The sequence below is a fragment of the Tachyglossus aculeatus genome, chromosome X4 (assembly GCF_015852505.1).
Source record: "Tachyglossus aculeatus isolate mTacAcu1 chromosome X4, mTacAcu1.pri, whole genome shotgun sequence".
Lineage (NCBI taxonomy): Eukaryota > Metazoa > Chordata > Mammalia > Monotremata > Tachyglossidae > Tachyglossus > Tachyglossus aculeatus.
Genome location: NC_052098.1, coordinates 11675736 through 11688534, shown reverse-complemented (window position 1 = coordinate 11688534; position 12799 = coordinate 11675736). Strand labels below are relative to the sequence as shown.

Genomic DNA, 12799 nt, shown 5'->3' with positions numbered 1-12799 from the left:
TCTTTTTTCCAGTGGAAGTGATTGTATATATGGGCAGAGAAATGAAGAGGCCAAAAGTTAGATATTTTTGATAGAAAACCTTGAAGCTAACGTTCACTCCCAAGAACCAGCCCCCATATTGTAAATAACCATTTTAGGGAAATAACTGAATTCTAACAGGGAACAAGACTACCAATTCTACTGTTGTATTGTGCTCATCCCAAGAGCTTGGTACCATGCTCTGCACACAGTAAGCGCTCCATAAATACCATCGATTGACTGACTGAATGCAAACAGATGTTATAAATAGTCCAATAATTTGTCCATTTGGCTGGCCCCAGAACAGGAGGGCAATATCAATTATTGAACTTGTAGACATTCAAAACTACCTAGGGTAATTCACAATGCAACAATTCAACACCAAGAAAATATCTAACACTGCACTGGAAAATGGCCTTAAAACCAAAATAAACAGCATGCACTGCTTCACCACCAAATTCCCAGGGCCAAATCATGAGAGAAACAGTGTGGGCTAGTGGATAGAGCAACGGCCTGGGAGTCGGAAGACCCGGGTCCTAGTCCCAGTTCCGTCACTTGTCTGCTGTGTGACTTTGGGCAAGTCACTTGACTTCTCTGTGCCTCAGTGGCCTCATCTGTAAAAGGGGGATTAAGACTGTGAGCCCCATGTGAGAAATGGATTGTGTCCAGCCCGACTGGCTTGTATCTACCCCAGTGCTTAGAGAAGCAGCGTAGCTCAGTGGAAAGAGTCCGGGCTTGGGAGTCGGAGGTCATAGGTTCAAATCCCTGCTCAGCTACTTGTCAGCTGTGTGACTTTGGGCAAGTCACAACTTCTCTGTGCCTCAGTTCCCTCATCTGGAAAATGGGGATTAAGACTGTGAGCCCCACGTGGGACAACCTGATCACCTTGTATACTCCCCAGAGCTTAGAACAGTGCTTTGCACATAGTAAGTGCTTAACAAATGCCATTATTATTATTATTGTGCCTGGCACATAGTAAGCACTTAAATACCATGAAAAATGCACTTCTCCTTTTTCTTTATTCTGTTCACATCTCTTCCTGAAAGGTATGCAGATAGCAGGTTTTAGTATCCCAAGTATAGATGGAAAAACGGAGTCAAAGATAGGATGATTACTCAAGCTGCAATGTAAGTCAATGGCTCAGAACAGATAACAATAGCTCAGTTCTTATCACTAGGCCAGCAACAAGAGAACATATCCTGTTCTCTTTTCTGTACAGAGATATTCTGTATCTCTTTTTAGACTGTGAGCCCACTGTTGGGTAGGGACTGTCTCTATATGTTGCCAATTTGTACTTCCCAAGCGCTTAGTACAGTGCTCTGCACATAGTAAGCGCTCAATAAATACGATTGATGATATCCTATGTTGTGTGAATAGGAATTCCTTTTGGGTATCAAGCATTCTGTTGGTAAAATTCATCACCAAGAAAAAAGTATTGCACTGCATCAGGTACCAAAGGTGCTGAAAAAAAAAATCACACAAATAAATGCATGCCAAAATAAGCAATTTCTTCTAACAATGCACAAACACAGCAATCCGAAGATAGTATGTGCACATACTGCTGCTAAGAACTCAACAAAAATACTATGGTCAGATATTCCCTACTTGTCACTTTTAATCTGTTATTTTTGTTTGATTCATTAACCTCTCTGTGTCCTGTTGCTGTGTTAGGCAGAATCTCAATTTTTCCTTCCACGGGGCACCCATGAGTAGATGGATTTATTTATTGAACCCCAATGGTTCAGGGTTTCAAGTCGGTAAAAGAAGATCTATTTGCCAGAGTCAATTTATTGCAAAAATGATTCTGGCATGTTTGTAATTCTGAATCCATACAAAATCAAGAGAAAAGTTTAAATGACCACAGCTTTATCAAGACGAATAAGCTTCTACATTTCACAAATAGAAATGCAACCCCAAGAGACAAAATTCAAACGGCCTGATGTGCTAAAAATCGAATTCTACTTTCAACTATTAATCTTTTCACTATTACCAGATAAGGAGAAGGGTGGGGGAGAAGAAGTTAATATAATGGAGAAGAGGTTAATGCCATGCCGTCAACGCGGATCCAGAGTAATTCAATCTGATTAGTACACAATGGCTAAATTTCTCTCGGAAACCTTGAAATACGGTGATTCCGTTCTGCTGCATTATTTATTCATTCAGAAAGCAACTTCTAAAAAACAGAAAAATCGCAGCTACTTGGGAGAAAACAGAAAGGCAGGGAAGCGTGGAACTTACAGAAACATTCATCTGGGAAGATAATAAACTGCATGTACGTTAAAATCGATTCTGGGAAGAAGGTATTTTGGTTGGAAAGACGACACATACCACGTTGATGTGATCACAGTTGAGCGCTACCACCGCTACCACCATTCTAAGGGATGGTACTGATTGCTAATCTCCAGTATCGAGGTATCTTACCGGCACTTTTATCGTTGACTTTTCTGAGGACTTACAGAGAAAAGGTAAGATATATATATATATATATATATATATATATATATATACACACACACACACACACACACACACAAGATCACAATCCAGACTAGCTCCAAAGTGTTGAACCGGGATACAATGGGCAGCAAATGTGTGAAAATGCACGCCTTCCAAGTCAGTACCCTCCCTCCTCCCAAGGAACTACCTCGGTTACAATTTCTTATTCCCCTCTTGGCCTTTGGGCCAATCCCAAGGCTCTCCGTTATCACTAATTTAAAGCAAAGCATCGTTATCGGCCAACGTTTCGGATGGGGGCAGTGGGACACGTCTATAATAATGATGGCATCTGCTAAGCGCTTACTATGTGCCAAGCACTGTCGACTCTGTTGCATTGTACTCTCCCAAGCGCTCAGTCCAGTGCTCTGCACACAGGAAGCGCTCAGTAGATAGGAGTGAGAGGAGAAGCCGAGCCATCAAGGCGCCGACAAGCTCTGCAGGAATCCCGGATAACTTTGTTTCCTTTTCTTCCACGTAGGAAGCTGTAGGACGGGCAAACCCCTGCTCCACACGGTCCTTTACGGACATTTACATGCGAAGGCAACGGGGATTGGACGAGCCCGATTCAATGGCCCCCTCCGCGCCGGGTTTCCAAACTGCCGCTCGTTTAGGAAAAGGAAATTCACATTTTTAAGGAGTAAATCCATTTCCTAGTTGTTTTTTTAAGGGAGCACGGGCGGGGGCAGCGCTTCCTCCTGTGGGGCTCGTCGCCCCCGCCCCAAATACCAGGCCGCTAACACCAAGCCCCGATGCGACTGCTGGGCCAGGCGAGCCCACCGTAATACTAGCCCTCCGGGAGCCCGACGAGCAGTCCCATCGGGGCGGGCCGGTTCCCGAGCTCCGGCCCGGCCGTCCAAGTAGCTCCTCGCCCCATTGGGCCGCCCGATCGGCGACCTTCCCGGGGGCCAGGAAGGCTCGAGGGCAACAAAGTGGCGCCCCCAACAAAGGCCGGTCCCCAGGCGGGGCGGGGCGGGGGGGGGGGGGGAGCAGCTCGGGTTCTCCTCTCCCTCCCCGCTCTACAGCTCCCGGGCCTATTAGACCGTCGGGCTGCGGCAGCGGCCGCGGCCGCCCCTCTACCCCGCTGAAAACCACCGGGAGGTAACCGCTGCTGACCCCTCCCTCCACACTTACCCACCTGCGCCGGGGCGGGAGTGGCGGCGAGTCGAGGGAAAACCCCTTCGGACACACGGCAACTTCCCCCAATCAACCCGGCGCCTCCCGCCCAACGATCCACAGTGGCTGCCGCCTCAGATCCTCCCACCCCAGCCTCCTCCTCCTTGTCCCGCTAAGGCGGAAGAAAGCTTGGGCTCCGCACCCGCGCGGAGAACAGGGGCTCCCGACCACCGTGGCTCAGGATCTCAAGCTCCGAACGCCGGGGGAGGGGGCAGGGACGGTGGGGGCCCGGCCTCTCCCACCTCGCTGTTTCGCGGTGAACACCACGCGCCTCTCCTCTTGGTGCCGGCCCGCGGCCGCCGCTCCTTCCCCGGGCTCGTTCTGCTGAGTAACGGCTTGAGAGCGAAGAGCCGGGGACACCGTCGTCGGCTGTTGGCCCTATCGATGGCGAGGCCGTGGTCGTAGCCACCGCTTCCCTTGCCCGGGGGCTCCACAGACAACGCGGAGGGCCGGTCAAGTCTTTTTCTTTTTTCTTTTTTTCGGTCAGAGTACCGGCACTGTCACTGTGTGGGAGGGCGGACGAGGGGGGAGGGAGGAGGAGGAGGGGAGGGGGAGAGGGGGGCGGTGAGGAGGAGAAGGAGGAGGGGAACGGCACCGGCAGGTACAACCCACAACGATCACGGCAGCTCGAGCCCGATCGACTGATTGGGCAGAAACACGGGTCCGAGTCCAGCCCGGGAGCCTAGGCGGGGGCCGGCGGGTTCGGCCTTTGCCAATCAGCTCCCGCCCGGCCGAACCAGACGCGCCCTGGGCGCCAGGAGCGGCTGATTGGAGACGGCAAGAGGCGGGGATTGCGGAAAAGGGCAACGAATCCCGGCCTCGTTCGGCCCGCCCCGCCGCTGCCATTGACCCCGGCGATCGGGCCAATGGGAATTTTTCCTTCGCTCGAAGGCGGGGTCAATGGTTGGGAGCGGCGAGTGTACTTGGGGCGGGGGCGCAGAGCCGGCCGTTGCTAGGTAAACTTTAGAGCTTGTCTACCTTTCCCCGCGAAGGGGACAGAGGGCGATCACGTGATGCGGGAAGGGGGCGGGGGGGAGGAGGAGGAGCCTGCCGCCGCCAAGTGCCTTCCGAGCAGTGGAGGGGCCGTGAAGTCCATGCGGGCTTGTTAGACCCTCTCAGCCCTCCCCCCCCCACCCTTACTCCCCACCATCAGAAGCGTCATTTTCTTTCCTGGACCAAGTTTCCTTCGTCGCGGCAGTATCGGTTGCAGCGGCAGCAGCAGCGATGAGCTCGCAGAAAGGCAATGTGGCTCGTACCAGGCCCCAAAGGCACCAGAACACGTTTAGCTTCAAAAATGACAAGTTTGACACCAGTGTTCAGACCAAGGTAGGGTCCAGCCTCTACTAACCTAACCTCAGGAAGGGTTGGGTGGAAGGAGGGAGGGAGGGTAGGAGAGGAAGAAGGGATTCGCGTAGAGCAGAATCAGCTCCAAGATTCAGGCTAGGCCCAACCCCCCCCGAAAGCAACTTCCACAGTTTTGTCCTTGACTTGACTGGCGTGCTTTTTTTTTTTTTTTTTTTTTTTTGCCCTGACATCAGACTATCCGGTCCTGACATTAGCCTTTGGCCTCAATGGGTCCTTAGTTCACGATTGCCGAGGGAAAAGACAAATCCCCAGTCGTGTCTCCATTAGGTTATACGCAGCTCCTTGACATTGTTCACCGAGTGCTTCCCCTGGCCCCTGGGAGAGTGCAATAGTTAGTGGGTACGATCCCCGCCTTCATCGAGCTTACAGCACACACTGTCTTTTATTTCTATTGTATGTTCTATTTTGTGGTATTAGTTAAGTGCTTATTCTGTATCAGGCACTGTACTAAGCGCTGGGGTAGATACAAGGTAATCAGGTTGGACAAAGTCCTTGCCCCACATTGGGCTCACAGTCTTAACTCTCATTTTACAGATGAGGTGACTGAGGTCCAGAGAAGGGAAGTGACTTGCCCAAGGTCACAGCAGAAAAGTGGCAGAGCCGGGGTTAGAATCCAGGTTCTCTGACTCCCAGGCCCGTGTTATCTCCATTAGGCCACTCTGATTCCCTTGTTCCCTGTGAGCAGGGAACATGATTACCAACTCTGTTGAACTGTACTCTCCAAGCGCTTAGCACGGTGCTTTACACACAGTAAGCGCTAAGTAAATACCACCGATTGACTAGCAGACTGATGAGGACCGGAAGGCTTCCAAAGCTGGGGAAGCTGCAGCCGTCTGGGAAGCAGCGTGGTGTAGTGGAAAGAGCCTGGGTTTGGGAGTCAGCAATCATGGGTTCTAATCCTGACTCCGCCACTTGTCATCTGTGTGACCTTGGGCTAGTCATTTCACTTCTCTTAGCCTCAGTGACCTCATCTGTAAAATGGAGATGAACTGTGAGCCCCATATGGGACAACCTGATTACCTTGTATCTACCCCAGTGCTTAGAACAGTGCTTGGCACATAGTAAGCGCTTAACAAATATCACCATTATTATTATTAAAGAAAAGATTGCATCTCCCTCCAGTAGCGTGGCCTGGGATGCCTCCTCTCTGCAAAGGAGCAGCGTGGCCCTAATGGGAAGAGCTCTGACCTGAGAGTTAGAGGAGCTGGATTCTCATCCCTGCCTGCCACTTGATTAGACCGTGAGCCCCACGTGGGATAGGGACTGTGACAGACCCATGATACTGTGTCTGCTTCCCAACTCCCAGTACAGGTCTGAACACACGAGGCACTCGATAATACCACAGCCTTGGTATTACCTTTGATTCTTCACTGCCTTCGCTGCTGGACTCTCGCATCCAGTCTGTTACTAAATCCTGCCCGTTCAACTCCGTGACGTTTCCCGGCTCCGTCCTTTCCTCTCCATCCAGAGCCAGTGCCGCGGCCCACTACTCGATCAGCTTTTTTGTTGGTCTCCCCATCTGCAGCCTCTCCTTTACCCAGCCTATACTTTGTTAGCTAGATTTTTTTTTTCACGGTATTAAGTGCTTACTATGTGCTAAATCCTGGGGCAGATACACCTTAAGTTCAGGCACATGGCACTCGAATAACCTTAAGAGGTAGGAAGAGCTGCTCTTTTATCCTCATTTTGCAGATGAAGAGATTGAAGCAGCATGGCCTAATGGCTCTGCACACAGTAAGCACTCAATAAATACGATTGAATGAATGAATGAAAGAGCAGAGAGGACCTGGGCTCTAATCCCGGCTCCACCATGTCTCTGTGCCTCAGTTTCCTCATCTGCAAAATGGAAATTCAATACCTGTTCTCCCTCCTACTTAGACTGTGAGCCCCATTTAGGACCCAATTATCTTGTATCTACCCAGCACTTAGTACGGTGCTTGGCATATAGTAAGTGCTTAACAGATGCTGTCTATTATTAATGTCATCATTATTCTTATTACTAAAGCACAGAGAGGTTAAGTGACTTGCTCAAGGTCACAGAGCAGGCCAGTGATGGAGGTGGGATTAGAACCTGGGTCTCCCAATTCTCAGTCCCTTGATCTTTCCACCAGGACCACGCTGCCACACTTTCTAAAATGTCATTCTGCTTGTTTCTCCATTTATCGCGAACCTTCAGTGGTTCCCTGTTCCTCTCCACAGCAAACAGAAACTCCCGATCATTGGTTTTAAGACATTCCATCAGCTTTCTAGCCTTCCGGGAAACCAAAGCAAGTCTTTGGGTTCCAGGGGGGAGTACAGTTGCGACAAAGTTGATTCACCTGTGCTGGGTAGCAACAGCATGGGAAAGAGTCAAAGGCGGATGCTCGTGTGATCAAAAGTGGATCAAAGAGTTTTTACTGCACGGAAGAAGGCAGTGGTAAACCACTATGGATGCACATGCCAGAGTGAGCCGAAGGGAGGACGCTCTGGAGAAAGCGGGTGCAGGGAGTCGCTGTGAATCGGAAACGATTCGACAGCAATTGACCGACCTGTCAGCTTTCTGCCTCATATTTATTGTCTCTCCTCTCCCACCACACCCAAGCTTGCACTCTTCATTCCTCCCAAGGTAACCATCTCACTTGCCTTATTCCAGTTTGGCCACCTCTGACCCCTTGCTCACACCCCTCTTCCTGCCTGGAACTCCCTTCCCCTTCAAATACACCAGACCGCAGCTCTCCCCATCTTTGAGGCATTTTTGAAATCAGAGCTCTGCCAGGAGGCTTTCCCCAATTAATTTTTTTTCTCCTTGGATCATGTCATTTCAACACTAATTTATCATAACTGTGGTATTTAAGAGCTTACTATATGCCAAACATTGGACTAAGCATTGGGGTAGAGACAAGATAACCAGGTTGGACACAGTCGCTGTCCCACTTGGAGCTCACAGTTTAAGTGGGAGGGACAAAAGGTGTTGGGTTCCCATTTTGTAGATGAGGCACAGAGAGATGGAGTGGCTTGCCCAGGGTCACACAGCAGGCACTGTTGTAACTGGATTGGAACCTGGGTCTTCTGATTCCCGGGCCTGTGCTCTTTCCACTAGGCCACACTGCTTCCCAACTACTATGTGAGCACTTGTGTGCTTCTCACTTGACACTCGCTCCCTTGGGGAGCTCGTCTACTTCCGTAATTTCAACTGTCACCTCTGTCCTCCACCTAATCATCTCATCCCAGTTGGGAACACCACCATCCTCCCTGTCTCTCAAGCCGGCAACCTTGGCATTATTTTTGACTCCTTCCTCTTTTTCGGCTTTCACATTCAGTCTGTTGCTAAGTCCCGTTGGGTTTTCTTCTACCACATTTCCTGGATATCCGCCTTTTCCTCTCCATCCGAATGGCTACCACCCTGGTTCAGGCACTTGCCATATTCCTGCTTGACTACCCATCCTTCTCACTGTTGTCTCTGCCTCCGACCTTTCCCCTTTCCACTTTGCTATCTGGATCATTTTTCTAAAACATCCTTCTGCTCACGTACCCATTCTTCTCCACATCAAGTAGAAATTCCTGGCCATTGGCTTCTTGAAGCGATGCCCATCTCCCACCCCCTTTCCCCAGCTATGCCCATCTCCCACCCCCTTTTCTCAGTGGCTTTCCACATCAAACAAAAACTCCTTCCAATTGACCGTAAGGCTCTCCGTCAACCTCTCCCCATCCTACATATCAGCCCTCTTCATCTGCTACTCCTCAGCTCACCCTCACCATTTTTTCCAAGCCAACCTTCTAGCTGTACCTTGTTCTTGATACCCGTGCCTCCATCCCCTCTCCCATTGTTCCCCAGGCCTGTAATCCTCCCCTCCCCTCAAATTCAACAGACCAAAGTGCTCCCTACCTTCAAAGCAGGCCACATTGCTTCTTAGCAGCATGATCTAGTGAAAGGAGCACAGGCCTGCGAGTCAGAGGACCTGGGTTCAAAGCCTGGCTCCGTTGTTTGTCTGCTGTGTGACCTTGGGCAGTCACTTAGCTTTCTCTGTACCTCAGTTACCTTATCTGCAAAATGGGGACTCAATACCTGTTCTCCCTCCTGTTTAGATGGTGAGCCCCCTGTGGGATCTGATTATATTGTATCTACCCAAGTGCAGTGCTCGACACATAGTAAGCGCATAACAAATGCCACCTTTAGATAAATTCCCACTTCCAACAAGCTGCCACGTGTCTGCTGTTTGATCTTGGGCAAGTCACTTCATTTCTCTGGGCCTCAGTTACTTCATCTGTAAAATGGAGATTAAGACTATGAGCCCCAAGTGGGACATGGACTGTGTCCAACCAGATTAGCTTGTGTCTACCCCAACATTTAGTACAGTGCCTAGCACATAGTAAGTCCGTAACAGGTACCATTATAAAACCAAACAACAAAAAACCAATACCCTGAATCACACCAGTCCATTAGCAACCTCTAGCACTTATTTATTTATATTCTCCCTCAGCACCTTGAGTGCACATATATTGTTGATTTATTCTAAATGTCATTTTTATAGCAGTTATAAAATATTCTAATATCTAGAGGAGAGGCATGGCCTAATGGAAAGGCCATGGGCTTGGGAGTCAGAGGACCTGGATTGTAATCCCAGCTCTGTCAGTTGCCTGCTGAGTAACCTTGGGCAAGTCACATAACTGCTCTGTCCCTCAGTTTGCATACCTGTAAAATGGGGATTCAGTACACTTTCTCCCTCCTACTTGGACTCTGTCCCATGTGGGACAGAGACAGGGATTGCATTAGGGACAGGGATTCAGTACGCTTTCTCCCTCCTACTTGGACTCTGTCCCTCGTGGGGCGGAGACAGGGATTGCATCTGTCCTGATTGACTTGTGTCTACTCCAGCGCTTAGTTCTTAACTCCTATTATTGTTATTATTTCCACCTCCTCTGCAGTTAGTGTGAGCGGGGAATGTGTCTTGTGTCTCTGCTGTACTTTCCTAAACACTTCATACCTTTACTACTACTGCTACTATTGACTTAAGGGCATGTCATCAGCTCTCTCTCTCCCTCTTATTTATCCACCCTATTTTCCTGCTACACCCCCATTTCATCCTCTTCGTTTTTCTCAAGATAGCCTACTCGGTCAGGGTGCCTCTTTGTCATCTCGCACCTCTGACCCCTTACACCCTTCCTCCTGCTTGCAACTTCCTCCTCCTTCAGATCCTTCAATCTACAACTCTTTCCATCTTCAAAGTCCTTTTGAATTCACATGTCCAAGAGGTCGGCTCGATCAATTGATAATCTTCCCTGTTCGTATACCCATTCTACCCGTTGGCCCTTGCGCTTGGATTTGCACCCTTTATTCACCCCTCCTTCAGCCCCACAGCACTTATGTACATATCTGTCATTTATTTCTATTAATTTCTGTATCCCCCTGTAGACTGTAAGCTCGTTGTGGGAAGGAAACATGTCTCCCAACTCGGTTATAGCGTATTCTCCCAAGCGCTTAGTTCAGTACTCTGCACACAGTAAGCACTCAATAGATATGGTTGATTGATTTTACCACTTTGGGAATCTGGCACCAATTACACACTCACACAATTACACACTCACACAATTACACACTTCTGCGCGCCTCTCCATCTCCCTTCGCATCCGATAGACCACCATTTTTCCTATCTCCAGAGTCCTCCTAAAAATCACATCTCCTCCAAGAGACTTTCCCTGACTAAGCCCTCATTTTCCCTACCCGCCTTCCCCTCTGCATAGACTATATCCACTTGGCTCTGTACCCCTTAAGTACTTTGATACTCGCCTTGGTTCCACATATCCTTATGCTCTACTACTTCCCCCATCTGTAATTTATTGAAATGTCCGTCTCCTCCTGAAGACGTCAGGCTCCTTGTGGGCAGGAATCACATCAACTGACTCTGTTGTACAGTTGTCTCCCAAGTGCTTAGTATGGTGCTCTGCACACCGTAAGTGTTCAACATAGACCAGTGATTGGTATCGATTCACATATCTGACTATTTTAGCAGGCGCTGATCTACGTATCCATCTCTCCTTTCTCTTTTTCTTTCTGTAAATTATTTTGTGTCTCCTTTCCCCTGCTAGACTGTAAGCTCCTTAAGGGCAGGGTTCATATGGTCTAAGTGTATCCTACTCTCCCAAGTGCTCAGTACAGAGTTCTGGATACAGGTGCTCAGTACAGAGCTGTGGATACAAGTGTTGGATAAATGCTGTGATCAATGGTGCTCACAGCCATTTGGGACACTTTTATAGGTATCAGTTTACGTTCTTTACTATCCAACTACTTATTTATTGCCTTACCAGTCTTCTTTTTCTTCTTTTCCTTTTGTAGGTTGTAGATTCCTTGAGACCAGGGATTTGTGTCTTTTTTTCCTCTATTGTACTCACCCAAGTGCTTAGAAGTAGTAATGGCATTTATTTAAAGCTTAATATGTGCGGAGTATTTGCTAAGCTCTGGGGTACAAATACAAGATAAAGAGATGTGGACAGTCCTTTTCCCACACATCTAAATGGGAATAAACAGACACGTAGGGTAGTAACAGTGGAAAAGGAAACACAGGCAGCAGTCCCAAGATGAAGTAGCTGGATCAAGCAATCACAAGTAATTATTGAGTGCCTACTGTTTGCAGAACACTGTACTTGGGCGAGTAGAACAGAATTTAGTAGAACAGGATCCTTGCCTTCAAGGAGTCTTGGGCAGGGGGACAGGTACTAAATTGAATAACAATAATTCTGGTATTTGTTTACCGCTTACTGTGTGCCAGGCATTGTACTAAGCGCTGGGGTGGATACAAGCAAATCATCTTAGACACAGTCCCTGTCCCACGTGGGGCTCACAGTGTCAATCCCCATTTTACAGATGAGGTAATTGAGGTCCAGAGAAGTGATGTGACTTGCCCAAGGTCACACGGCAGATAGGTGGCGGAGCCGGGATTAGAACCCACAACCTTCGAACTCCCAGGCCCATGTACTATCCACCACGCAACAGATAGGAGGAAGTAATAAAGTACGCAGTTCGTACCAAAGGGTATGGGGTGGATGGGAGGGGTGAGTACCCAAATTCTTAGGTGATGCAGAAGTGCTATAATGGCAGTTGGGGGATATAAGGTGGGGAGATCAATCAGTCAATCATTTGTATTTATTGAGCGCTTACTGGGTGCTGAACCCTGTACTAAGCACTTGGGAGAGTATGGTATAACAGAGTCAGTAGACACGTTCCCTGCCGGATGAAGAGAAGATGTGATTTCAGAAGGGCTTTGAAGATGGGGAGAGCTGTGGTATATCAGATGTGTGGGGAAAGGGAGTTCCAGGTAAGGGGAGAAATAGAATAATAATTGTGGTTTTTGCTAAGCGCTTACTATGTGCCAACCACTCTACTAAGTGCTGGGGTAGATAGACTAATAGAAGATCATCAGGTCCCACATGAGGCTCCCAGTAGGAGGGAGAACAGGTATTGAATTCCCATTTTGCAGATGAGGGAATGGAGGCAGAGAAGTGAAGTGACTTTCCCAAGGTCACACAGCAGAAAAGTGGCAGAGCGGAATTAGAACCCAGATCCTCTGACTCCCAGACCTGAGAGTTGACGGTGGGAGACACCAGAGCAAGGAGTAGATAGTAGATTACCTTAAGAGGAACAAAAAGTGAGAGTCGGGCCATGGTGATAGACATAGCCAATAATCATCGTGGTAATTGTTAAAGGTTTACTGTGTACCAAGCACTGTCCTAAGCACTCGAGCAGATTCAGGATCATCGGGTCTGTCACAGT

The 12799-nt window shown here is 48.7% G+C and overlaps 2 protein-coding genes across 7 annotated transcripts in view; one reads left to right on the top strand and one right to left on the bottom strand.

Annotated features, from left to right (window-relative positions):
• Nucleotides 1-4189, bottom strand: part of ABHD17B (abhydrolase domain containing 17B, depalmitoylase) — a 49911-nt gene extending 45722 nt beyond the window's left edge. For 2 of the 6 annotated variants that reach the window (XM_038769635.1, XM_038769636.1), the window contains exon 1: nucleotides 3930-4189. The gene's annotated coding sequence lies outside the window, so the exon portion shown is untranslated. Of the gene's footprint in view, nucleotides 1-3649; nucleotides 3722-3929 lie in introns of those variants that run through there. The other 4 variants (XM_038769640.1, XM_038769641.1, XM_038769639.1 and 1 more) reach the window with 3 other exon arrangements.
• Nucleotides 4190-4729: 540 nt separating this feature from the next.
• Nucleotides 4730-12799, top strand: part of CX4H9orf85 (chromosome X4 C9orf85 homolog) — an 80359-nt gene continuing 72289 nt past the window's right edge. Inside the window, exon 1 of the mRNA XM_038769773.1 lies at nucleotides 4730-5013. Coding sequence (XP_038625701.1) covers nucleotides 4912-5013 — 102 coding nt within the window. The 5' untranslated portion in view covers nucleotides 4730-4911. The remainder of the gene's footprint in view (nucleotides 5014-12799) is intronic.